The sequence below is a fragment of the Notamacropus eugenii genome, chromosome 2 (assembly GCF_028372415.1).
Source record: "Notamacropus eugenii isolate mMacEug1 chromosome 2, mMacEug1.pri_v2, whole genome shotgun sequence".
In the NCBI taxonomy this organism is placed as follows: domain Eukaryota; kingdom Metazoa; phylum Chordata; class Mammalia; order Diprotodontia; family Macropodidae; genus Notamacropus; species Notamacropus eugenii.
This window is the reverse complement of record NC_092873.1, coordinates 98,734,862-98,762,125: the sequence shown is the minus strand read 5'-3', so window position 1 is coordinate 98,762,125 and position 27,264 is coordinate 98,734,862. Positions and strand designations below refer to the sequence as shown.

General features: G+C 44.1%; 2 protein-coding genes across 9 annotated transcripts in view; one reads left to right on the top strand and one right to left on the bottom strand.

Moving 5' to 3' along the window:
* MOCS1 (molybdenum cofactor synthesis 1) overlaps positions 1 to 1,755 on the top strand; it is a 43,665-nt gene extending 41,910 nt beyond the window's left edge. For 2 of the 3 annotated variants that reach the window (XM_072642011.1, XM_072642010.1), the window contains one exon: positions 391 to 1,501. Coding sequence is in view for 2 of the 3 variants with exons in the window: in XM_072642010.1 (XP_072498111.1) it covers positions 391 to 1,178 (788 nt within the window). In the remaining variant the exon portion in view is untranslated. Of the gene's footprint in view, positions 1 to 390 lie in introns of all 3 variants that reach the window. The other variant, XM_072642009.1, reaches the window with a different exon arrangement.
* Positions 1,756 to 6,528: 4,773 nt separating this feature from the next.
* The window catches only part of DAAM2 (dishevelled associated activator of morphogenesis 2), a 160,773-nt gene continuing 140,037 nt past the window's right edge, over positions 6,529 to 27,264 (bottom strand). For 4 of the 6 annotated variants that reach the window (XM_072642003.1, XM_072642004.1, XM_072642005.1 and 1 more), the window contains exons 15-26: positions 22,993 to 23,100; positions 20,143 to 20,172; positions 18,737 to 18,843; positions 16,674 to 16,758; positions 15,952 to 16,058; positions 15,236 to 15,324; positions 12,118 to 12,286; positions 11,862 to 11,969; positions 11,305 to 11,365; positions 9,389 to 9,520; positions 9,040 to 9,210; positions 6,529 to 7,932 (exon numbers count right to left, since the gene is read on the bottom strand). In XM_072642003.1, the coding sequence (XP_072498104.1) occupies positions 7,714 to 7,932; positions 9,040 to 9,210; positions 9,389 to 9,520; positions 11,305 to 11,365; positions 11,862 to 11,969; positions 12,118 to 12,286; positions 15,236 to 15,324; positions 15,952 to 16,058; positions 16,674 to 16,758; positions 18,737 to 18,843; positions 20,143 to 20,172; positions 22,993 to 23,100 (1,386 nt within the window). In that variant the 3' untranslated portion in view covers positions 6,529 to 7,713. The remainder of the gene's footprint in view (positions 7,933 to 9,039; positions 9,211 to 9,388; positions 9,521 to 11,304; positions 11,366 to 11,861; positions 11,970 to 12,117; positions 12,287 to 15,235; positions 15,325 to 15,951; positions 16,059 to 16,673; positions 16,759 to 18,736; positions 18,844 to 20,142; positions 20,173 to 22,992; positions 23,101 to 27,264) is intronic. The other 2 variants (XM_072642007.1, XM_072642008.1) reach the window with 1 other exon arrangement.

The following is a 27,264-nucleotide window of genomic DNA, read 5'->3' as shown; positions in this document are numbered from 1 at the left end:
TCTACTGTGCCATGTGGCTGTGCCAAGTAAAAATTAAAGAAGTTTTATTATTTAAAAAAAGGAAGTAATTTTGAGAGGTCATCTGACTCATTGACTCTGAAGTCATAATAGGCAGATAGGAGAGGTTTCCCAGAATAGGAGCTCTACCCTCCATAGTCCAAACCATTGTTTTGTAGCACGCTGATGAAGCTGACCTGGTCGTAGAGACTGGGAAGGATGAAAGTTTTCAAGATGCTTACTTCAGATTTGCCGTTTGTGTTTCACCCTGTGTCTCTCTATTGCTTATGTCTTTGTGACTTTCTACCCACTGTCTTCCCTGTCTTCTTATCTACAATATCCTCTTCTTGGTGGTTCGCTATTGCCCTTAACCTCCTTTCTTCTTCCATATAGGGTGTTTCTCAAAGCTTGGAGATGCTCCTCTGACCTCTTCCAGCCTCCCCTTTTGGGACCCTCATCACATCCAGGGGCTCAGAGCCAGAGGGAGTTTCTCTGGCCCCATGGGAGCCATGTGGACAAAATGGGGATTGCCACAGGTCCTTCCTCCAACCCAATTGAGGTTAGAGGCAAGCTCGTCTTGGAGATTCTACAGCTCTCACCCCCAAGATCCTGACTTCAACACTAAGTGCCTTAACACAGACACACCAGTTCTTCCAGCTATCCCCAGACTCTCTCCTCTCTCAGACCAACTGACCCACGTAGACTCAGAGGGACGAGCTGCCATGGTTGATGTAGGTGGAAAGCCAACCACAGAGAGGGTGGCCGTGGCCTCAGCTGTGGTCTTCCTGGGACCTGAGGCCTTTAACCTTGTCCAGCAGAACCAGCTACAGAAAGGTGATGCCTTGGCTGTGGCCCAGCTGGCTGGAATCCAGGCAGCCAAACTGACCAGCCAGCTGATCCCTCTGTGCCATCATGTGACTCTGAGCCACACCCGGGTCCAGTTCCAGCTGGATGCTGCCCGCCATGCTGTGGTGATCCAGGCATCATGTAGGGCACGGGGTCCCACTGGTGTGGAAATGGAAGCCCTCACTTCCGCTACCATTGCTGCCCTCACCCTCTATGACATGTGCAAAGCAGTCAGCAGGGATATTGTCCTGGGAGAGATCCAATTGCTTAGCAAAACAGGGGGCCAACGCGGGAACTTTAACCGAAGGTCGAATTCTGAACCCTCTCATCTGTAACTCTGACAGACCAAAGTCCCCTCCCTTTCTGAGAATTTGCAACAGACTTTGTCTCAGAATCTAGGATGAAGAATGGGTTTGGGGGGGAGGAGGTTTCATCTTTATCTGGGTCACTGTGCCCTTTTAGCACTCCCCATTCTCCAGGACAAAGAATGTCAGAGCTAGGAGGTACCTTAAGAATAGTCTAGTCATTCATTCCAAGCTAGAAAGGACCTCAGAGACCTGGTGAGATATATACACCTGGGGATAGTGAGAACTAGAACGATACTTTACTTTTGCAGAGCATTCAACATACTTTTCAACATTGAATACTTTTCAAAATACTTTCATGTTCATGACATCATTTGATCCTTGGAATGACACTGTGGGGCCAGCCATGGGGAGACAAAGGTCCAAGTCATCGACAAGTTAAACTAGTGGCCCTGGATAAGAGAGTTTATTAATACCACCTACCCCCACCGTACTCTCCCTTGCTCACCATTTTTTTCCATCTTACTTATTTTTGCTTGGATTTGGGTCTTCAATGCAGTTTTAAGCTACTAAAGAGTTTAAGTAAAGGGCCCTAAGACTTTGGGGATATCCTGTCTTGCCTGTTGGTCCCCTTATCATCTTAGAGCCCCTGCCCCTGCCTTCCTGGGAGAGGATTTTCATCTGGTTTCTTCTTCCAGAGAGGGAAGGAAGGGCGACCGTAAGGATTTTTGCTTGTTGCATTTATTAATTTTTTTAAACCTCACAGTCATTTCTAGATATGCTCTCCCACACCCCCTCATCATTAAGGAGAAACTAGCCAAAGCAGAGATTCCATCTGACGGTAGAGGTAACATTCCACAGCCATCATCTCCCACCTCTGCAGCCCAAGGAGGGTGGTTCATCTCCTCATCCCTTCTCCAAACCCCAGTTATTATCCTTCTTGTGATAGCCTTGCCCCAGCCAACCAGAGAGGCAAAGATTCATGGGTAGTCAAAAGTCACTCCCTTCTCTCCCAATTCCTTGGAAGTTTATGTAGGTGGGGTAGGAAAAGGAATTTTATTAGTGAGGGTGAATGAGGATGATTTCAACTTAGCTGTGGAGTTCGAGTTTTTACACTTTGGAAGGAACTTAGTGACCATTCCTGATTTGGGTTTATTTCTTTCTGGATCAGGAATGTGGTCTGACACTTTTCCCCCAACCTTTACCCCTTTGCAGATTTACCTTAATTTTTCTATTTCACAAAGGTGGTGCAGTGGATATGTTATCCTGCCTGGAGTCAGGAAGGCCTGAGTTCAAATTTAGCCCCAGGCACTTCCTAACTGTAAGTTTGGACAAGTCACTTAACCTCTGTTTGCCTCAGTCTCCTCATCTGTAAAATGGGGATAATAATAGCACCTACCTTGCAGGGTTGTTGTGAGAATCAAGTGAGATGATATTTGTAAAACACTTAACATAGTGCCTACATAGTTGGTGCAGTAGAAATTCCAGCCATTATTGACATTAAGTATGAGGGGGCAGGAAGCTTGGAGTTTTCCTCTCTGGGCCACCACGCAATCATACATCACCCTTTCATTTTCTCAGTTTTAGGCTTAGGAGTGCCACCTCCCTCTTGTGTCTTGATTATCTTCCTTTCCCTTCTCTTCTCCATTCCATCTGATCCTGACAGTGATGTCTTGCCAGATCCTGGGGTATCTGACATCTTAACCCATTGGTTTGACAACTATGCACGATGACAGTGACTGAGTCTGGCTACTGATCTCCCCTTGTCTTTCCATCTTCCCAGGGAAAATAGGGACAGAAAGATTGAAGACTACTTTCCTCCTTGGTTCTCAGTTAATGGTACCCACTTGCTTTTTTATTGAACAAGGTGGGGGGGGGCATGCAAAACTAGGGGGCACAGTGGATAGAGTGCTGAGCCAGAAGTCACAGAGACTCATCTTCCTAAGTTCAAATCTGGCCTCAGACACTTACTAGCTGTATGACCCTGGACAAGTCACTTCATCCTGTTTCCTCATATGTAAAATGAGCTGGAGAAAGAAATGGCAAACCACTTCAGTATCTTTGCCAAGAAAACCCCAAATGGTGTCATGAAGAGGCAGACATGACTGAAAAAAGAAAATGAACAATTGAATAAACCCTTGACAATTAGTTTTTAAAAAGAATAAAAGTGAGAGTTTTATCAAAGGAGGGTAGAGGGAGTGACTATGAAGATTTAAGGCATTCTTTCTCATTCTCTCTCCCTCTACATTAACTCAAAAATCTCCCATTTGCCTGTTTTTAACTGAGCTAATAACGTATGAAGAGGCCCAGCAACTAGATGTCTATCCTCCAAAAGTTAGTTCTAATAAGCCCTTTCCTGTCTAAATTAGTGTTGGGGGAGGAGGTGACCCCTAGCTTGACTTGTAGCACCAGGCCTTCTTTCTCAACCCTCTCTTACCTTCAGCCACTTGGAATTTCTTGGAAAATTGTACATACCAGGTTCCCATTACAGTATCGTATGGAACCTCTCCCTGCATTCCCTACGTCTCAAGACAGGGATGAGACCAGCCACAGGCCAGTAGGTTCATGGAAGTCCTGTGTTCCTCCTCCCACCTCCTCTCCCCAGCCAACACAGCAAGAAAATCTATTCCCTTTCCCACCATCTGGAGACCCATGAACAACTTTACTTATGTGTTTGACCACTAGAAAGGGCTTCCCTTTGCAATGGTGCTAGACTAGATGATGTCTAAAAAGGCGCTTTTCTTGTTTTTCCAATAGCGTATTCCCCAGGACCACTCCCACACCCTTGTTTAACCCCATGATTTCTTTCCACCTCCAGCCAGTCTCAGGCTTTGCCTCTTGGCCCTAGCCTTTCTCCAGGCTTTCATCCCCACATCATCTCCCTAGTTCCAAGATACAAACACTCATTTTAGATGCAAAACGAAGCAAGATAATAAAGACCAGGCACAAGACAGAGGATAAAGGGGCTGTATGGATTTAATATTTTTAGTATTACAGTATATTCTTATAAAAAAAGGTGCGAATAAAAAGGACACTACAGATTTTGTACATTAGACTCATTGTCTGAGATAGCTGGTGAATGTGACCATGCCACTGAGGTGTGACTGATGGAAGGGGACAGCCCCAGCTTGGGGATTGGGAGAGACTGATGAGGAGGAGATACATCCCCCTCACACACACTCCTGCCTTAGAGTCCTCCTCCAGCAAGCTTCCTCTCATGTGAGATCTAGAGGTGGAGGCCAAGGGTGGGTTGGGATCTGGGTTCTGTGTTGGGGATGGGGAGGGGAAAGGGGGGAGGCTACATTACATCAAACATGAATTCTGCATCTGATGTAAAATTAGTGGGGAAAATTTACCCCGAGAAAAGGCAGACCAGGGGGAAAAGGGCAAAGAGCAAAACTTAATGGTTTGTTAGAGATTAAAACAAGGCAGTACACCAGGTACCAGTTCGACCCAGCCTCTATGGGGCTTCGGTCAATGACTCCCTCTTCCCCCCAATTCTTGCTGGGCCAGCCTCTTCAGTCAGTCTGTTGGGGGGGATGGTGGGGATCTAATCTTGCCAAGCAGCCTCCACTGCCTCCATCGGCCCTCTGGGCCAGCAGTAACTAGGGAACAATAAATAGAAATCAGGCTTCCGGGACTGATGGGCTTCATCTAAATTAGAAACAAACTAAACAAAACTGCGTATGCCATATGCTCCCGGACAGAAAGGCACGCTATCCACCAGGTATCTCCAGATGTCAGTATCTGGGACTTTCCTGTGGCAATACAAGAAGGATGCCAGGAGGAAGAAGCACATGCTATGGCAAGGCCACCCTACTGGGTGCTACCCTCTATTGAGTGGGACTGTGTCATAGGGGCAGGGGTAACAGCACTGTTTGCTTATGGCTTGGGAGGACAGGAGGGCAAGAAGTTGAAATGGTTTGCATTTTGGGGTACCCAAGGTGGAGGAAAGTCCTATCAAATTGGTCACATTAACAACTTTCCCAACATCCCACCTTCTATCTCATTCACTCCTTGGACAAATGTGTCTGAAATCCTTCCCAATGCCTCCTTGGGATAAGGGTGTATGTGTGAAAGAGGGACAGTTTTTAATCAGAACTCTGGAAGACCACAACTGTAATCACATCCCTCCCCAACACCCCAAGTCCAGACAACTCAACTCCCTCCTCTTTCTTATCTTTGACCCTGTCCGTCCTACATTTGGGTGGAAATATCTCCACCCCTGTTCCTTATCCCGTCCTCCAGTCCAACTCACACTCAACACATGCTGAGCACATGCTTCTCAGAGGGCAGTATGGCCTCCCCTCTAGGATCTCTTGTCTCTCAGGCAAGGCCCTGGTGCCTTGCCCTCAATCTCCCAGATCACCCAGGATGCTCACTGCCCCTCTCTCCCTCCTGAAGGCCAAAGGTTGGCAACTGGAGAGTGGGCCTGCTCATCAGTCCACAGTGAGAAGGGGGATTTGGTCAGAGCAAACAAATGTCAGAGACATGAAGTAAAAAGAGGAGAATCTGGTTGTTACTCCAAGTGAAAGGCACTTAAAGGCTAAAAGTCATGATAAATGAAGAGGGAAAATCCACTACAGATGAAAGTTTCCTGCCCTCACCATGATACCTCTGATCTTTCTGACTCCCTAGGGATCAGGAATTAGAGGGCAAGGTGTCAATGAGCTAACCAAAGGACAGTGTAAGATAAGAGTTAAGATGGCGGTGGAGGAGGATGGGGAAGAATTGAGTCGGAAGGGGATTATCAGCCGGTCTTGTTAACCTGTCCCCCTATCTACCCACCTTCTCCAAGTAGGGCTACCTCTTTTGGCAGCTGAGGAGTAGAAAACAGATTTACAAGTTGGGAGGTAAGTGGCTGGAGGCCATACCCACTTCTTAGCTCCAAGACCATTTACTGAAGGGAATCACACCCCATCACTCACAGTTCTTTCAATCTACAACCCTCGTTTTAGATCTGAGCTTGGTCCCACTGGTCCTAAATGGTAAATCCCTCATTGGAGAAATGTAAACAAGGACTGGCTGTATTAGGCCTGATTTGCAGGGTATGGCTTTAAAATATGTGACACCCCCCCCCCCCCCCCCCAGAAAGCTGTGGAAAAATGACTTGTCTCATCCATCCATATTGATAGTTCGTTCACTCTTCAGCTGAGGGAAGAGATGACTTTCTTCTAAGTGGCTCTCCACCCTTCCCACACATACTCAGGCCTTCTCTAAGATGGGCAGGACCTTGGATGACCAGGGAAGAGGAGGGGCTGGCATTTCCCACTTTTATGAGACAGGCTGTATTGAAAGTTAGGCATTGTCTGAAAGAAATACAGCTGTGAGCAAATAAGTTTCTTTAAGAGAGCAGGAAAAAAATCAAACCAGGGTCTAAGGTGCTGGTGTTCTCTGGGCTCCTGACAGAGAATGCACATATTCCATGTCTCCAGGACAATGGTCAGTGAGTATGTACATTTGAAAGGCGGGAGGATGAGAGAGGGTAAGGGTGAGGTGCAGGTTGGAGTAGGAGAGGGCAGGGTGTCAGGGTTTGTGTTCCAGAGGTGGGGGGTAAGGTTTAGGAAGGGGGCTAGGCAGCTGATCCCAAATCATTCCCCTCCAAAGAGAGAAAGAAGGAACAGTCAAGCCAGATTCTGTTCCGGGGATAGGGAATATAGTCATCATGCATAAGCCCAAGTCCCTGACTTTGGCTACAATATAAATGTTTCACTGAAGGTGAGGCAGAGGCCCAGCCAGTCTCCATCAATACCGAGTCTCTTACTTACACCAAAATACTGAGGAAAATAACCCAGTTCTCTAGCTCATGACCAACTCAGACTGTCTTCCTGTTCTTTGGATCACTTTTTTTTTTTTTTGCATTGGGCCATATCCTTCCCTCCATCCATCTTGCCATTCCACTGGCTTCTTAGACAAACATCTGAAATCTTAATGCACTCAGGGTAGAAGATTAACAAAGCTCGTTTGTGTTTTGGCAGCTTCCAGAAAATCTCTCTATATTTTTTTTCCTTTTTCTCTTTCATCTAAATAAAACATTTTTGTGTTAGGTTTGTTGCTAGACCTGTCCCTAACCTAGATGCTCCAGGCAGAAAGGGGTGTCAGTACCAAGGACAAGGGGACTACGTGCTTTAGCTCTCAGAGACCATACAAAGAAAATGCCCCTCCTCCCACTACCCTTTCCCCATCAGTGAAGTCTCCGCAACATCTTGGTGGGGGCTCAGAGCTGATCCGTGAGCTGCTAGAACCATTCTATACCAACATGCAGGTACCCAGGTGGGGCTGTGGGCCCTCCACACAACTTGTAGGCATTCCTCAGAAGTGACCACACCTCTGGCTGAGAAACAATAGAGATTCCTGGAGATGCCTTCAGAGCAGGAGTCAGTCCCAGCAGAATGGGGGCAGGGCACAAGAAGGGTAATTAGAGAATGAAGGGGGACGTACGTGGGCCAGTCACACGCTACGGCCCCAAATCCAGCTTGAGCACCCGATTAGGCCACCCCCTTTTAGTTCTCCCTCAGCTTCCTCCAGCTGCACCCATCCTCCTGCTGCTGCCAAAGTCTCCAAGTCAATAATTTAGCTTGTTCACCGCCCGCTCCCGGCTTATTTCGAGTGTCTGGGGCCCTGACCGCTTGCGGCTTCGTTTGAGCTTGGACAAGTCCTTGTCAAAGACTTCCCCTGAGCGCAGAGCGGACACCAGGTCGTCGAACTCTCCGCCCTCCTCCAAGGAGCTGACACCCACAGCTGCTTTCCGTTGTCGACGCTCCCGATCCCGCTGCTCCTTCAGCTGCGGGTGGAAACAAGCCGGGTCAATAGGAGCAGTTTTGGAGAGAGGCCAGTCCCAGGAAGGATCGGCAATCAATCTCTCCCCCTCACTCCATCCCCATGGGGAAACCAGATATGGTGGGAATTCATATTCCCTCCCTCTTCTCAAAAATGGCTCAGTTTCTGATCAATAACTCCAATAATATGAACAACTAGCATTTAAACTATGTGATTTGTTTGCTTTGCAAACAAAGCACTTTACGGAAATGGGAAAATATATCAAAAGATCTCCCGGCTCCATTTTCTTGCTAAAATGCTCTACAGGCTGCTAGGTGGATGAAGTAAGTAGAGAGTGGATTCTGAAGTCAGGAAGACCTGAGTACAAATAAAGCTTAAGATATGACCCTGGGCAAGTCGCTTAACCTCTGCCTCAGTTTCCCCAACTAAAAAACTAGAGATAAGAATAGTACCTACCTCGCAGGATTATTGTGAGGATCATATGAGATATTTGTGAAGCTCTTAACACAGTGCCTGGCACATAGTAGGCACTCTATAAATGCTTATTCCCTTTCCCCTAACAGCCTCACACTGATTCCTAGCCCTCCTGAAAGTAATCTGAATCCTTAATCCTCTTCCTCGGACCTTTCCCTCTTCTCTCAAAGTGTTTCAGTTCTGCCACTTTCTATCATGTTCCTGGAATGACTGGGTTGTTGTTTGTCCTTCATTCTCAAAAAGGAACATGACATCAGGGATATAATGCCATGACTTGTAAATGAATTGGATTTGAGGGAGGGAGGGCTGTGCAAGGTCACTAGCCTCACTTTCTCCTCTGGAGCCATCTGAGTCCAATGGCCAGATATAGACTAGGACAACTGGATATAGTCCAGTAATTACTGGGGTGGGTGGGGCTGTTGAAAGAGAAGGATTGGCCAAGGAGCCCAGTCTTTATGCCCCACCACCACCCATGACACTCCCAAATCCTTGTTCCTCCCTACAAGGTAGCATTTTATGCGCACCATTATCAGCTTGCTCATTATCTCTCAGCCATATTTTGTTTCCTTAGTGTTTTTTCCTCTTCCCACTTCCTCCACATCCCTCCCTTCTCTTCCCCTTCAGCGTCTCTCCCTACCATGGCTTCCATCCGTGCCCGTCTCTCCTCCTCTTCCTTCTTTCTCCTCATGCTGTCCAGGTCCTGCCGGGCCTCAGAGAAGGCTTGAAGGAAGGTGTCAAAGATGCCAAAAAACTCATCCGGCTGCATCTTGCCCTCGGATTCTCCAAAGTGCTTCAGTGCCCTGGCAAACTGTCAGTGAGAGCAGGGTGGGGAGGAAACAGATATATAGGGTTTAGGTCATGGAGAGTTGATCATCAGGGGCTAAAGTGGGAAGGAATTTGGAATGAGGGATCTTTAGTCTGTCTTGGGGGACCCAGTGGAGCTGGGATTGAGGATCAGGAAAACAGGAGGGTGGGAATATCCTTACCTTGTCCCTGGCTTCATTAAGTTGATCCTCCAGTTCTGAGAAACTGAAGCTGGCAACAGTGACGAAGTCGCTCATGATTGGGACGAATTTATCACCTGACTCCCTTTTCTGGTGTTTCTGATATTCTAGCTCCTGTGAATCGAGGAGAAAAGTGAATTCAGGGGAAGGGGATTTTAGGCTAAAATTGTTCAGCATTAAAAGGGAGGGAGCTCCCTTATACCAGGCTCCTACCCTTTCTTCCACCAAAAGGAACACAGTAAGGAAACAGTCTCAGAATTTCTTGGGCTGGAAGGATCTTCAGAAAGCCATGGTATCCATTCCCCTGTCTATTACTACCTTTGCACTCAGGTTGAATGAACTGGGAGGAGGAGGAGAGAAAGAGCTTTTTCTTCTTTTTAGAGACTTTCATAGAGGTTGATTCTTCAGCCTTCTACAAACAACTATCTGTGTTTTTCCTGATATCGAGCCTCAAGTAGTCATATTTGCAATGGAACCCCATTCCCATTCTTTCTGGATTTGTGCATCTTCCTGTCCCCCAGTCAACAAATCTTTCCTCAGAAGCACCACATCCAACCAGAGGGGAAGGGAAAGCCACCTGTGTCTCTGGTTCTTTATCTCTCACACCCACCAGCAGGAGATACCCAGAGGCTCAGAGAAAGGTTGCAGAATATTTTAATATTTGACCAATAAAGGCTAGCATCCAGGAGATATTTACTAGGATGCTTCAAGCAGAGAACTAAGTCCTTAGAGAAAAGAGGAGTCTTCAATCTCCCAAGAATGGAGTGAGGAAAAATAAAAAAAGAGTATCTTGAATTAAATTTATTAAGTAGGGTGTAACCTTGACCAGTCTCTTATACTCCCCTGGGTCTTAGTTTCCTCCACTATAAAATGAGGGGATAGGGGCAGCTAGGTGGCACAAGGGATACAGCACTGGCCTTGGAGTCTGGAGGACCTGAATTCAAAGTTGTCCCCAGACACCTGTTGGCTGTGTGACCCTGAGCAAGTCACTTAACCCCAACTGCCTCCAAAAATAAAAAAACTAAAAACGAGAAGACAGGACTAGATGACCTCTAGAGCAGGGGTTCTTAATTGTTCATTCTTAGTCTAGTTTGTGACATGGTCTTCCTTTGTCAGTCTGGCGAAGCCTAGAGACCTTTTCTCAGAATAATGCTTTAAAATTCATAAAACTTTAAAATACAGGATTTTTGTGTGCCCTCTTAGAGTGTCTTCCAGCTCTGGGTCTATGATCTTATGATCCTTCTTCAGGATCATCTCCAGGACTAACACATTCTCTCTCTCTCTCTCTCTCTCTGTGTGTGTGTGTCTTTCCTCTCTCTCCTTCTTCCCCTCTGTCTCTCTCTCCCTCTCTCTTTCTCCCCCCAATTTTTTCAGCTATCTCAACCCTACCCATTTCCTCAAGGCTAAAAGGAATATCAGCTCATTTTATTATCAACCTAAGTCAAACATAATTATAGGAAGATAAAACTGAAATCTAATTGATGTCAAACAGAAATGACTTTTTGGATTACCTGTTGTCTTGAATTGGACCTGAAATAGGGATGGAAATTTGAGGAAGCATCATTGTCAATCATTGTGCCAATTGGCAAGTAGATGCCCCACCAGGTAGCCTCAGCCCTGTCCCAAGTACTGGATAGGGCAGGGTGGGGATTAGGGTAGGGCAGGATACGGAAAAGTATAAAGTACAATCCTAGGCCTTAATAAGAGGCTTAAATCCAATTGGGAGGACAAAACAAAACAAAACACCCTAATACCCATGAAACATTAGTGAACAGAGGATGGCTTTGCCATCCCACTGCGAGGGCCCATCTCTGTGAACAGCTCTCTCCAAGGCTCTTGCCCCATATGGTACCAACTCCCAAGTCTTAGGGGATGGGAATCCAGGGGTAGGTACTCACCACCTCCACAGCTCTCAGCCCTTTTCTGATGTTGTTTACTTCCTTCTCCAGCTCTGACAGACTGCAGGGAAAACAGGTCAAGGGACTGGACTGTAATTTCCCAATTTGTAAAGGGGCAGGGCATGGTCTCCCTGATCCCTCACCTTCCATAGAAGTTTCTAATACAGGCCTCCTCCCCACCTCTAAGCTTTTCCCTGGGGGAGCTTGGATCTCAAACAGGGACTAGATTCTGATTTTCCATATGAATTCATGATATTTATTTCAAAACCTAGATCTTCAGGTGAAAAGTTATGTTTTCATTAAAAAAGAGAAAACCCTGTTTAAGTGAATTCTGCACAGTCAATTTTCATCTGTATGTACGTTATTCACAGCAAAAGTTCAATGTCTGGTTGGCTTCTCTCTACCACTAAGTAAAATTCTGGTTGCTGCTCTCCCTTTCCCCCAGTCCCTCATTGCCATAGGAGCCCGGTGGAAATGTCCAAGAGCCGGGAGAGACTTGGGGGATAATCCAAGGCTGGATGGCTAGAACAATAATAGGGAAGGATATATCCACTCACTTGACTTTGGCAGCCTCGGAGAGATGCTGAAGCTCAGTAGGCATGTTGAGGATGTCAGGGAAATTCTTCTCCAAAATCATGATCAGATAATGGAGCAATGAGATGTTCCTGAAGTTGGGAGGTGGGGGAAAGGGTTGGTCAGAAGGCATCGATTTAAGAGACCACGAAAGAAATCCAAGTAGCACACCAGGGAATGAGGGAGTCATGGGCAGGACAAAGGGGAGGTTGGGAAGGTGGAAGAAGGGAGAGCTCGCACCTGTCAATACTGGACTTGGTGTCAGCAATCTTGTTGAGGCTGGAGACTCGGAAGCCATAAGCTCCCCCTCGTTGTCCCTTGTTCATGTAATTGCCGACGGCTAGGACGACTTCCAAGAGACGCTTGAGTCGGTGGCTGCGTGTCAGTTCCCTGGAGGCCAGCAGGAGGGCTAGGGGGTAGGGGTGGGTCACCCCCAGAACTGGGTAAGACCCCTAACACTGGCCTGGGGGACAGCCATGAAGAAGGAGGGCAAATTTCCACCCCATCACCACCACCCCAAGGATATTCCAACACAAAGCTTGGAAAGCAGGACCAATCTAGGTTTCAGAGTGGCAGTGGCCATCCAGCCAGCCCCTTACCTCCAAGAACATGCCCCTCAACCAGTCCAAGGCAGGTGAAGGGTCACCTCTTCCAGCTTCCTGGAGGAACTGGAAGAATGGCTGTGAATTCTTACTCCCACACAACTCATAATTTTTGCTGTCCTTATAATAGATGGCCCCACTAACCCCTCTGCTTGCTCATGATATAATTACAGTCAACTCTCAATTATCCATATAGTTGGAAGGGAGAAGTGGTAAATAATTCAGCAATACCAGATTCCCACCATGCCCCCTTCACCATCCAAAAAAGACTTAGAAAAATGTGTTTTCCTAATCATTTCACAGACTGTATATACAGGGAAAAAAGCACAAGACCAATCTTCATGGTCCAGCTTTGATACTCCCTACCTCTTTGATCACAGACCAATCCCTTGACCTCTCATTTTCATCATTTTCATGTAAAATAAGAACGACAAAGCTTACGAACTATCAAAGCTCCACAGGGTAGTTGTGAGGGAGGTGCTGCCTTGTTAACCTTAGGAATTTTGATAAGGACTGAAACTGTGATTTCACTGGCACAAGGAAACTCCCTCAACCAGTGCAAGTATTACCCACCTCCCCACACGCACACCCCCTTTCTAGGCAAAGTAGAGTCTTAGAGAATTGCTTGGGTCATGAAGAGGTTAAGTGACTTGCCTAGGATCACAGTCAAGGGATGGGAGGCACAATTTGAACCCAGGTCTTGTGGCCCATCAGTTATGCCATGCTGCCTCTTACATTAGCCATAAATATTGCATTACATAAATATTGTATAAATATATTATATGAATTGTAATACACATACAAATTGTATTACATAAATATAGTTATAAACGATTATGTATTACATAATTATAATATATTTACAATCATATTATATATACAATTATGTAAAATATAATTATGTTATATATCATATAATGCAATAATATATAATAAATAATAATAAACATATATAATTGTTATATACAATATGTTGCATTACATATATTTATATTATATAAAATCATGTATGTTGTGTTATATAATTATATTTCAATATAATTACATATTATATGTATTTATATCCTATATGGTAATAGCAAAAACTTGCATAATAATTATGCAATATTTGTATTCTCATATATTATTATTTTATATATTATTAATATATATTAATTATATTTTATATATTATTATATAATTATATCTGATATTAATATATTATATTATTGATATATTACATATATTAATAATTATGATAATTTACATGCAAATAAAAGTTAGCTCGGGAGAATTTATTTAAATAATATAATTTTACAAAAATTGTTCATTTTTATTTGTGCATTCTGAATTCCTATCCATTTCCACTATGGAGCTGGGAATTTGCCCACTGGTAAGACCCTCACCTGTGCTATGTGTCTATGCCACTTAAAAACATGATGAAGCTGAAGAGCTACAGACTCCCAACTGCCTCCTTGCGTCACTAGTAATTGCTTAGTAGCAGCAGGGTAGACTTGAGGTGAATGGGGAGTCTCTGTTTTTATCTGTGTCTCCTTGGGAATCCTGATGATGCCTATACTGAGAATGTTATCACCCACTGTCACACTGAAAGCTGAAGCTCTGGTGTCCAGCAGAGGGCGCTTAAGGTATTTCTTAGATGTGGGACTCAGGGTGAGTCAGGACCTTTGGTTTCCAATCCTTACTCATGTCATGGACCACTTCTTTCTTTACTGACATGTTGGAATCCCCTTCTTGGATGGAGTGGAGTGAGGGATGGAAGTCTGGAGAAACCTTCTTACTCCTCTTGCATTTTCTTAAGCATCCACCTTTTTCTCTGCCTCATGGGCTCCCTCATCATTCTCATTTCCTACCAAGTTAACCACCTCTTCTTCTTTCAGTTAATTAGACCCTTTCTATCATTCCTTTTAGAAAAACTCAAGTCCCGGTATCCTGGGGTCCAAGGAGGGGAGGGAGACATACTTTGATGAACTCAGCCTTGCTTTTAGTGTCCCTACTTGGACCCAACCCCAGAAGGTCGGAGCCAGAAGGGATCCAAGAGATTATCTAGTCTAATTCCTCATTTAGAAATGAGGAAATTACAGTCACAGAGGTTAATGATGCTTATAAAATCATGCAGCTAATTAGTAGCACAGTCATGCTTTTTGAGTCCAAGGACTGGGATCTTTCCATTCCAGCATGAACAGCTGCCCCAATCTAAGAACCAGACACTTCAGGTCAACTAAATACATCTTCTCCATCCATCTTCTCCCCTTATCCCCTCTTCCGTTTTAGTGCCCCTCCTCCAGAATAACCCTCCCCTGCTCAACTCAGCTTTTAGAATAATGCATTCTATATTTATGTAACTTCTATCACGTGCTGGGCTGCTGTATTGTGTAGCCATATAACAAAACCCTCTCCCTTATTGAGTAATCATTAGGATAATCAATTTAGAGTTGGAAAAGACCTTAGTGGTCATCTAGTCCGATTGCTTCATTTTACTGATAAGGGAACTGAGGCCGTTAGGCATCCGGCATGCTAAGGTGCCACAGCATGTGCATGAGCACACACATACAGTTGTTTTCTAACTGGGTTAGTTTTCAGTTTTGCATTTGACTTCAGGTTTGTTCGGAGGTCTGCAGAGATTTCATGAACCATTCCCTGCCTTGTTGCACCTTAACTTTTTTGTTTCTGACCTCCCAGCTCTTCCATCTTTGAATATGCCTATCCTGACCTTTAATGCCAGATCCCTGTACCCTGAGGACTTCCCCCAACCTTACCTTCTACTTTAGGCTTGGTCTCCGCCAGTCTCTCTTGAAATTTTTTCTTAAAAAAGAGAGCCTGTAGACGTTGCTGGTAGTGATCAATCCTACAGAAGGGAAAGGGAAGCAGGTCACGAGGAGTCATTTCAATAGCGACATAGTGTAGTAAAGAGCCGGAGGTCCAAAGTCTTCTATTTACTCCCTGAGTGGCCTTAGGCAAGACATTTCATCTTTCTGGGCCACAGTTTCTTCATTTGCAAAATAACAGAATTGAACTAAAGGACTTCTGAGGTTCCTTTCAGCTCTAGGAGTATGATTCTATGGTCCTTCAATGTAATGCTTAAATTACAGAAAATGTACTCGCTAGAATGAGAGTCTGGAGACCTAAGAACTAGCCCTAGCTCTATAACTAACTTATTTTGGAACATCAGGTAAGTCATTTCCCACTCTATGCCTCAGTTTCCTCATGTGTAAAAAGAGGGGTTGGACTAAATGACCTATGAGATCCCCTTGCAAACCTAGAGTTATAAGCCTCTGACCTTCCTCAGTTCTCTATAATCCTTTGTATCTGCTTCCCCCTGTTCTGTTCCTCCTCATTCTCCCCCATAACCACAACTCCCACCCCTCCCCAGATTTCTTATGCTAGCCCAAACCCACTCACATTGAGAAATAAGTGGTCATCTCAAGACCATGCACACTGACCCAGCCAAGCCCTCTACCCACTGTGCCCAGACCTGCTCATTTCATAGAGGAAACGGTCCGCCCGGGCCATGCGATCTATTTCATGCTTGTGTTCCTCCAGTAAGTCAATATCACTCTTCTCAGGGATGAACTTGAGAAGCTGTGCAGGGTGACATGTGGGACAGACAAGAAATTCAGTAAGAAAGTGGGGAACAGGGATTGGCAGGGAGGGATGTCCATCTCATCACTACCTAAAATAGGGGAGGTGGAGGTTTTTGAAAACAGACCAGCTTTTAATCCATCTCCACTTGTTTAGGTCTAGTACTGCCCCAGGGCAGGATGGATGAGTTGACCTTTTTGGCTGCACTCATTAGAGGACTCTAAGATTTCCTTATATAGGGATAAAGCCCTGGCTGCCCCCTCATGTCCCCTTATGGATGTGAGCCCACCCCATTTCTGCCTTGAAAATGATGGGAGGCTATTGCCTAGACTCATGGAAAAATGGTACGGTGACAGAGACTGCCATTTTATTTCCTCCTTTTATTATCTCATTTCTATCTCTTCCTCCCATTACTGTCCCATTTCCATCCCTTCCTTCCATTACTGTCTCATTTCTCTCCCTTCTTCCCCGAAAGAAGGACTAGAACATGGTAACTTCCATTTTCCTTAAACTTCCCTGAGTTCTGATTTAGCCTAATTTCTTCTTGGCCTACTCACTGTGGATATCTGAGAGGAGAGAGCCCCATATTCCCTTTACATGATCACCAGGCCTCACCTGCTCCAGCATGTCTTTAGCCAGATCCTCCTCCTCATCCATCTTAAGCACAGCTCGTCGGATTTCCTCATTAGAGAGCTTCAACCTAATTACAAGATTCTTTCTTGTTAGCAGCCTGCTCTGTGTTTCAGACCCCTCACTTCCCTCCTTTTATTTAGTTTCCCCCATCAAAATCAGGTAATGCATTTAAATATGCTTCTGCTTGAGCGAAAATGCACCTTGGCTCAGGGTCACTGCCTCTAGGAAGCCTTCCAAGATAAACCAAAACCAGTTCATTCTTCAATACACCAACTTAACTCCTTACCTACTTATTTTCCCTCACACAGAGTTGCCTCTATTGCAGTCATTCAATTTCTACTGATTTTTTTTTTTTTAAATCCTGGCTGCCTCTGACATATGTGGCAAAGACACTACAACTTATTAGCTGTTATTAAGTTGGATTTAACTTTGATTCTAGAGACAGGACAAAGGATCCTGGCTCCTTCCCCAATCTCTATGCATCAATCAATCAATCAAACATTTATTAGGTATTTATTAAGCCCATCCATCATCCCTTAAAAATTGATGGCACTCTTGCGCTCTGCCTTCTCATCAAGGGACTAATTGTCTACTTTCTTGGCACTCAGAAGTGGCCTTAGTGTTCCACCTTCTGCTGGATCTTGGGAAACTCAAGTGCCTGGACAGATGCCATAACAATTCCTTTTTCTTTCCCTAGAGAACAGGCCTTCTTCTCAACTCAGAATCCTATAGAGCAGGAGTTCTTAACCATTCTGTGTCATGGACCATTTTGACAGCTTGTTGAAGCATAAAGATGCCTTCTCAGAATAATGACTTCAAGTGAATAAAGTACACAGTATCATAAAGGAAACCATTATATATTATGTATAATATATAACATGAATATGTAGTATGTTATGTAATTATGTAATAATATAATACATATATTAGTTATCAAAATATTTTTTAAAAGGTCATGGATCCTAGGTTAAGAATTCGTGCTTTAGAAGACAATTTCTCCCCATTACCAAGAAGAGAGAAACTGCGTCTTAGGGTAGGACTGGATCTGATCCACTAAAAGGAAGGGAGTGAGTCTAAGGCAGAACTAAGAATAGGTTATGGGACTGTGACCTGTGGCCCCAAGCTCAGGCAAGGAGGCCTCACACAGAAGCAGAGCTGTTAGCTTGGATACTGCCTGTCTTGTTCTGCATGTAACACAACATGTTTTGAGACTGAGATCATTCAACCCCATGGGCATATGCTGAGCCCAGCCCCTCAGTGCACGCTTCTGCTCAGATCCCCATGGGATAGCAGCAGCTGTTGGACACTGACCAGGTGCCTACCTCTTCTCAGATAACCAGAAGTCTCTGTAACTGAGGCAGGTTGAGTATGTGGAAAAGCATCAGCTTATTACTGATCCACCTTTTGCAGATCCATACTCTGCCCCCTTCAGATGGGAAGAGTAGGAGATGTATGGTGAGGTCTAATTAAACATCTGGCTCTCATGGCCTCTCACAATGAGATGCCGAGGTGCCACTATTGTCATTTGCACATGGGTATAATTTGGATCTGTGCCATCATTTGTACCTGTATCATCATTTGAAACTGTATCATCATTTATACCTGTATCATCATTCGCACCTGTGTTATCATTACAAATGGTACCCTGAGAGAATAGGTTTCCCTTCTTAAATTTCGTGGCATCCAGAGATCAGGTAAATGTCAGGATCAGGACTTGAACCTAGTGTTTGTTCCTGGTGTCTGGTCCAGTGCCCCTTTCCACAAGGCTAAACAATCTCACTTCTCCCTAGACCACTAAAGGAAAGTTAAGGGGGCTGAGGATGTAGAAGCATTTTTGTTTCCTGAGATATTGATGGAGTCAAGGAACTCAGTGGCAGGCAGAGTGGGTAGCTGTCCCTATCCCAGGGTCCCAAGTTAGGGACAAGAGATTGAAGAGATCTTCAACTAGCCTGGGAGTTTCTGATATGGGAAAATCTATATCCTACAACAATGCAAGGCTAAGTGTAGATATGTATAGGGTATGATGGTAGAAAAAATTCACATACTTGGAAAGGAGGATGATACAATTCTGGGCTCTTCTGCCATCAATGACTGAGAGTTCTTTGACCTTTCTTGTGGTCAGGTAGAGGTCTTCAGTAGAGCCCATCTCTTTCTGCAACCAATCAGGGAAGAGGTTGAGGACTTGCTTCTTTTTGACATCCCTACATACCCAGGAACTATCTATCCCCAGAGTATTTGTCACCAGGGATGTTGGGATGCAGGAAAAGAACCAAATAACCTATGATCATGGGATCTCAGAGGCTATCTAATCTAACTCCCTCTTTTTACAGATGAGGAAACTGAGGCACAGGGAGGTTAAGTGACATGCCAAAAGTCACACAGGTAGCAAATAGCAGACTTAGGATTTGAACCTAAGCTCTCTGATTACAGAGCCATAGTTCTTTTAAAATGAAGTGATGGGAGCAGCTAGGTGGCACAATGGGATTACCTCCCAAAAAGAAAGATGGTTTGATGTTAAAATTTGGTTTTGTGGTAGAAATTGGATTGAAACCTGAATTTTATGACTTTGTGGATTAAGATATGTTGGAATGAGATGGAGGACTATGGACCAGATCTTTCTGCCAAGGATAGAGGAGTTAGGCTATAAGAATGACCTGCTTGGAAATATCTGACTCTTAAGACTAGGAGCAGTATCAGGACCTGCTGTCCCTTACATCACTTCAGTGTAGCCCCAAACAGCTAGGTGGCACAGGGGCCTGGAGTCAGGAGGACCTGAGTTCAAATCCAGCCTCAGATACTGACCCTAGGTAACTCACTTAACCCTGTTTAGCTCAGTTTTCCTCATTTGTAAGGTGAGCAGAAGGAAATGGCAAACTACTCTATTATCTTGGAAAACACCAAATAGGGTCTTGTTAGTTGGTGGACATGACTGAAACAATAATTTCCTAAGAAGAAGCTAACTCAGAAATTGTCAATGGCTGCCTACTTCCTGGGTTCTAGGAGTTTTATATTGTCCAGGGGGAAAGAGTCTGAGCAAACGCTTTTGAGAAAGGGAACTGGAAGCCTCCGCAAAGTAAGTAAGAAGGAAATCTTCAGAGATTCAGGAACACAAAGTTTCCCTTCTCCTGTACTACTCCCAATGAGGCAAACAATACCCCATGGCTTCTCCCTCTGCCTCACAGTCACAGAAGCAGGACTTCTTAGCTCTTCTTTGCCAGGTTCCTCAACAGCAAATCAGTTCACCTGACCAGAGCTGAGAGGGTTAAGCGTCCAGAAAATAACCCCTTAATGCTTCTAGAATTCACCCCTCCCATCCCTGCTCTGGACATTCTCATCTTTCCACCGGGGGTAGGGTGGGTAGGCATTCCTTTTCTCCAGGGCCCAAGTATATGGAACAGGAACTGGGAAGGGAATAGAAGTTGGGGTATCCAGAGCCCCAAGAATGACTCACCTGCTTAAAGGGAGGATTAGTTAGCAGGTCCTAGGCAGCAGCCACAGCAAACAAAGAATTAAACATGCAGAACATTAGTTACAGGGATTCTACAGACCCCGGGGACCCCGAAGCAATAGCAGAGAGTCTTGGAATATCCTGGCTCTCAAACATGTACTGTCTTCTTCCCTCCTCCATGCAGCCCACCACAGAAAGCAATCATGCTCTGACAGATCTCCCAAGCCACATCTCCAAAATGGCGGACAGGTGTGTTGGGGGAGAGGGGGAGTTGGGATGAATTCAAGGGGAAACAGAGGTACAGAAAAATGAATCACCCTTCTCTCAACCCCCTACCCCTACCCCAGAATGGTCACTTTGGGGTGACTGAGGCAGGAATCTAGAGCTCAGACCCCCTCTCATCACAAATGAGTACCCACTGTTCTTTCTTCCAGTAACTCCCATTAGAAATAAAACAGACCCACTCCCTTCTCCAGTTTCCTTTTTTGCCAAAAGAAGTAAAATTAACTTGGAAACAAGTAAAAATTGTGCTCATTTCAAAAGAGGAAAGAAAAGTCTTCTTGTTCTTTATTTCCTCCCTCAGTGGAGAAGAAAGGAGGCACACTTTCCTTATAATCATCCTAGAAGTTAGACAGTGCAGGTACTATTCACCCCCTTTTACAGATGAGCAAACTGAGTCCAACAGAAGCATGTGATTTATCTGAGATCACACAGCTAGCAAATGTTAAGGATCAGTATTTGAATCCAGAGCTTGTTTCTGGTTTCTTGTCCAGTGTTCTTTTCACAATACTAAACAGTCTTACTTTTCCCTAGACCACTTAAGGAAAGTTAAGTGGGCTAAGGCTACAATAGCATTTTTGTTTCCTGAAATTTTGTAGCTGGCAGAGCTGTGGTAGCAAAGTCCTCAGCTGTCCCCATCCTGGACAACCTTTGGTCTCAAGTTAGGGACAAAAGAGAGTCAAGGGCAAAGCAACCCCTACTGAGTTTGAATTAGTTGGGGAGTCTGAAAGACAGACTTGGCTTCCCATTTGATTGCAGTAATTTCAGAGGACCCAGCTCCCAGACTGGGGGAAGGGGGTTAGATGAACAAGCTCAAGAGACATTTCCTAACCTTGACCTAGTACAGCCACTGAGAATTCCATTCTCAGCTATGCTTCTCAACTCATCCAGCTGGGACTGAGTTCACAGGAATGGCTACGCTCATAAATCCAGTGGCAGATCTAACCCCATTTAGTTTTTAATTGTACTTAAAAGGAAGAAAACAAACATTTATACATGCCTACTATGTGTCAGGCACTATGCTAAGCACTTTACATTATCTCATTTTATCTTCATAACAACCCTGGGAGGTAGGTGCTATTATTATCCCCATTTTGTAGATGAGAATATTGAGAAAAAAATCAGTCAAGTGACTTGCCCAGGGGCCATGCAACTAGTAATTGAGTAATTACAGTGATATCAACCTTGGAAGAATGGAGGTATGGTCCTGGCAGTAGACTTCCTGAGGACCAAACTAATTAAGAAAAGAGACTCATCACCAGTAGCCACTTGATGATGGATCCCCCTGGCAATGACAATGCCATGAAACAAAGAAAAATGTGAAACATCTCCATCATCTGGAACATGCCTCTCCTTTCTGTAGTGCAAGAGCAGAAACTGAAAAGGACACAAGGCATTTTTATGAATGACTTAGACAAAGTCATAGAATCCTACAGTCTATAGACTGTACATAAGCATTAACTTAATTGTTGATACTATAAATCCATGTTCAATGACCAAGACAATGGACATACTATTGGAATAGCTGCTTGATGTCAATATTGACATGCTTGATATAAATGAAACCAAAAGAATGAAACAAGTTGCACCGAAAGGCAAAGATAGTACAAAAATTTTCAGTTAGGTGGTACCACTGTGCTCAGAGCCTTGGGCCTGGAGTTAGGAAGACCCAAGTTCAAATCCAGCTTCACTAGCCATGTGACACTGGGCAAGCCATTCTGCTCCAGTTTCTTCAGCTCTAGAATGAGGATAGTAATCAGACCTACCTCCTAGAGTTGCTGTAAGGATCAAATGAGATATTTGTAAAAGCACTTAGCAGAGTAAATGGCATGTATTAAGTGCTTGACAAATCTTATTCTCTTCCATTCCCTAATTTATTATTATTTTAGGGAGACAAATATAAGGATTCAGTTTATTGTGTATCCAAAGAAAGCAAGAAATAATCCAACGTGGCATCTGGTCAGCTCATACTGCAGTGATGAGGGGAAGTATCTCCAAAAACAAAAACAAAACCTGATCGTGAAAATAACTGATCTTTATGTGTTGACATTGGCTTCAGTAGAAGATATAGAAAATCCCACTTTTCACAGTGTGCCCCACCTCCCAAAGCCCCTCTTCCTGGAGTCCTAGACCTTTCTCATCCTATATGCCTCTATAGTGTTACTTCACTATCTCCACATTCTCATGGTCATAATAAGGTCTGCTCCACTTACCAGGTCTGTTACGAGGAATCACAGAAGAGGATGGCTTTAAAATGTCATCAGAAACTTTAACAAAAAGATGTGTGTGCGTGCGTTTGTGCATGTGCAAGGTGAGATTACTGTTTTTCTTATGCTTGTTAAATATGTGTAATCCCCAATCCCAAGGATCAGAAAGAGAAGTGACCATGCTTCCTCTTCATGTTGAGTTTGGTGGGGGAGAGGAGAAGGGAGACCAGTCATTTGATGGCATAAGGAGAAATTTGGCAGGGTTATGGAAAGGAAGAAAAAGGGGGAGAGGTAATCAGGAGAAAGAAGCTGGACCCAGAGGTAACGAGAACACACAGCAAGGAGCAGATGACACCCAGAACCTCACCTGATGTCTCTGATAGGCTGAGAACATCTTTTCTAAGTCCTCCAAGTCCAAAACCTGAAATACTTGGAGATCATCAATCTCATTCCACACGGTATCAGAGATTCGTTCCTAAAATATACAATAGAGAGAACAAGACCCCAAGGCTAAACTTTTTGTTATTTTTAATTTCTTTTTCAGTCCTAAATTCTCTCCCTCCCCACTCGTGAAAATGAACTTCTATTCCCACTCCTTACAGAGGCTACCCACAACTCCCTCACCCTCTTTCTACTATCACCTTTAGGGAAACCTACGGTCAGCCTCTCAAGACAAGATGGCTTCCTCTCTAACACTCTCCAGAACATCTTTCTCTCCTTTCTGAGCCTACCTTCTACAACCTATATGAAGAATTGATAATCCAGTAGATATAATAGATGAAACTTCCTAAAAAGTCCTCGGAGAGAGGAGAAGGAAAAGGGAGAAAGAGAATGAATATCATTCTTTCAGACACTCTGCTGTGTGTGTGTGTGTGTGTGTGTGTGTGTGTGTGTGTGTGTGTGTGTGTCTGGGGCAGCTCAAAGCATTACCATAGAATCACTTCTATTCCTTTTCATTTCTTCTTAGAATTTCATTGCCTCTTCCTTAGAATCTTAAGAAGTGAAAAAGGCTGCTATAGACCTGATAACTCAGCTTCCTGCCTCTAGAAGGACTGCAGTAACCCAAGGCAGGTAAGGTCTCTCCTAAGGAAGCCGAGAGTTTCACACCTCACCCCCCTTTAAGATGTTTTGCTGTCCAATTTCTACCTGTACACATGCCCCTAGTCCTTCAGTGAGAAAGGATTGGCCAAATAATGATGACTATCAGAACAAGAAATAGCTAGCATTTATATGTCACTTGAAGGTTCACAAAGTACTTTACATATTTTTACCGTGTTGCATCCTCGCAATAACCTGGTGAGATGGGCACTATTATTATTACCATTTTACAGATGAAGAAACAGAATGAGAAAGTGACTTGCTCAGGATCACACAGTTGATGTCTGAAGAAAATTTAACTCGGGTCTTCCTTGCCCCAAGCCCAACACACTATACAGCTGCTTTTACAATACCCAGACATGTCTACACCACCTACTAGCTTATATGACCACTTAGCTACTGAGATAAGGGGAGGGGACATTCAATCCTGTCTTCAACTCTTTGGTTAGACAAGTGTTTTAAATTCCTGGGTCTCTCAGCTTAGCTTCTCCCTTCACCTTTGGACCAAACTCTTGCCTGACTGAATACCAAGGGTAAAAAGAAATTGAAATTGCTGAAAACAGTCTAGGTTCTCAGCATTTTATCTATTGTCTTGTTTAATCCCAAGCAGTGTCTCCAAGTAATACCAGACTTACATCAAAAGAAAACTGAGGGGGCAGAGCCAAGATGGTGGAGTTGAAAGACACACATACGCAGGCTCTCCCCACACAGCCCATAAAATACCTGTAGAGAGGGACTCTCAACAAATTCTGGAGCAGCAGAAGTGGAGAACAACAGAGTGGAGGAGATTTTCAGCCCAGGGTGACCTGAAAGGCCCACAGGAAACATCTGTTGCACTAGGCATGGAGCAGAGCCTAGCCCAGCCTTGGCCATGCTGCACAGAGTGGTTCTGGGAAGAGGACACCTCAGGGGTGGAGTCCCCAGTCATAGTAGCAGCCTTCCCAGATCCCTCAACCCACAGGTGCCAAAGGTCAGTGACATGGTTTTTTCAGCTGGCTGGGAAGGGAGAAGGGCCTTCCCAAAGCTCTGACTTTAGGCAGCAGCCACAGAGGCCACATCAGGCAAGTGGCAGCAGTTCCCACAGCAGCCCCTACAGAAGCCCACATCCATTGTTGGATCTTAAAACCCCGGGGGGCACTGAGGAACTGATTGTTACCTCAGCCCTGTGTAGAGGCCCTGAGGGAGCTGATCTTTATCTCACACTGAATGGCAGCCCTGCTTATTCAGCTTATCTGAATCTCAACCTCCAGTGCTGGATTGGCAGAACTGGAGACCAGGTGGCTGTAGAAAGGAAACTGCTAAGATTCTGGGCACAAAAATCTCTTTCTACTCCCAGACCAGTGTACACGCTTGATTGTGCCACCTTGGAGGAACTGAGATCTTACAGATTCCCAGAGTATGCCCTACTATTGACAAAGGACCCAAAAGTCAAGTAACTGGTTGGGAAAATGCACAAAAAAGGGGGGAAAAAATAAGACTATAGAAGGTTACTATCTTGGTGAACAGATATCTTCTCCCATCCTTTCGGATGAAGAAGAACAATGCTTACCATCAGGGAAAGAAATAAAAGTCAAGACTTCTGTATCCCAAACATGCAAAATAAATATTCAATGGTCTCAGGCCATGGAAGAACTCAAAAAGGATTTTGAAAATCAAGTAAGAGAGGTGCAGGAAAAATTGGGAAGAGAAATGAGAGAGATGCAAGAAAATCATGAAAAGTTAAAGGAGACCCAAAAAATATGCTGAAGAAAATAACACCTTGAAAAATAGGCTAACTCAATTGGCAAAAGAGCTTCAAAAAGCCAATGAGGAGAAGAATGCTTTAAAAAGTAGAATTAGCCAAATGGAAAAGGAGGTTCAAAAGCTCACTGAAGAAAATAGTTCTTTCAAAATTAGAATGGAACAGATGGAGGCTAATGACTTTATGAGAAACCAAGAAATCACAAAACAAAACCAAAAGAATGAAAAAATGGAAGATAATGTGAAATACCTCATAGGAAAAACAACTGACCTGTAAAATAGATCCAGGAGACACAATTTAAAAATTATGGGAGTACCTGAAAGCCATGATCAGAAAAAGAGCCTAGACATCATCTTTCATGAAATTATCAAGGAAAACTGCCCTGATATTCTAGAACTAGGGGGCAAAATAAATATTGAAAGAATCCACTGATCACCTCCTGAAAGAGATCCAAAAAAAGAAACTCCTAGGAACATTGTGGCCAAATTCCAGAGTTCACAGGTCAAGGAGAAAATATTGCAAGCAGCTAGAAAGAAGCAACTCAAGTATTGTAGAAATATAATCAGGATAACACAAGATTTAGCAGCTTCCATATTAAGGGATTGAAGGGCGTGGAATATCATATTCCAGAAGTTAAAGGAACCAGAACTAAAACAAAGAATCACCTACCCAGCAAAACTGAGTATAATACTTCAGGGGGAAAATGGCCTTTCAATGAAATAGAGAACTTTCAAGCATTCTTGATGAAAAGACTAGATCTGAAAAGAAAATTTGACTTCCAAACACAAGAATCAAGAGAAGCATGAAAAGGTAAACAGCAAAGAGAAATCACAAGGGACTTACTGAAGTTGAACTGTTTACATTCCTACATGGAAAGACAATATTTGTAACTCTTGAAACTTTGTCCAGTATCTGAGTAGTTGGTGGGATTACACACACACACACACACACACACACACACACAGAGGACAGGGTGAGTTGAATAAGATGGGATCATATCTTAAAAAAATGAAATTAAGGAGTGAGAAAGAAATATATTGGGAGGAGAAAGGGAGAAATGGAATGGGGCAAATTTTCTCTCATAAAAGAGGCAAGTTAAAGACTTTTCAGTGGAGGGGAAAAGGGGGGAGGTGAGAGAAAAACATGAAGCTTACTCTCATCACATTCAACTAAAGGAAGGAATAAAATGCACATTCATTTTGGTATGAAAACCTATCTTACAATACAGGAAAGTGGGGGAGAAGGGGATAAGCAGAGTGGGGGGGACGATGGAAGGGAGGGCAATAGGAGGAGGGAGTAATTAGAAGTCAACACTCTTGGGGAAGGACAGGGTCAAAAGAGAGAATAGAAGAAATGGGGTGCAGGATAGGATGGAGGGAAATATAGTTAGTCTTACACAACACAACTATTTATGGAAGTCATTTGCAAAACTACACAGATATGGCCTATATTGAACTGCTTGCCTTCCCAGTGGGGATGGGTGGGGAGGGAGGAAGGAAGAAAAGTTGGATCTCAAAGTTTTAGGAACAACTGTTGAGTATTGTTCTTGTATGCAACTAGGAAATAAGAGATACAGGTAATGGGGTATAGAAATTTATCTTGCCCTACAGGACAAAAGAGAAGATGAGGATAAGGGAAGGGAGGGATGTTAGAAGGGAGGTGAGATTGGTGATAGGGGTAATTAGAATGCTTGGCGTTTTGGGGTGGGGGGAGGGGAGAAATGGGGAAAAAATTTGGAACTCAAAATTTTGTGGAAATGAATGTTGAAAACTTAAATAAATAAATTAAAAGAAAAAAAAG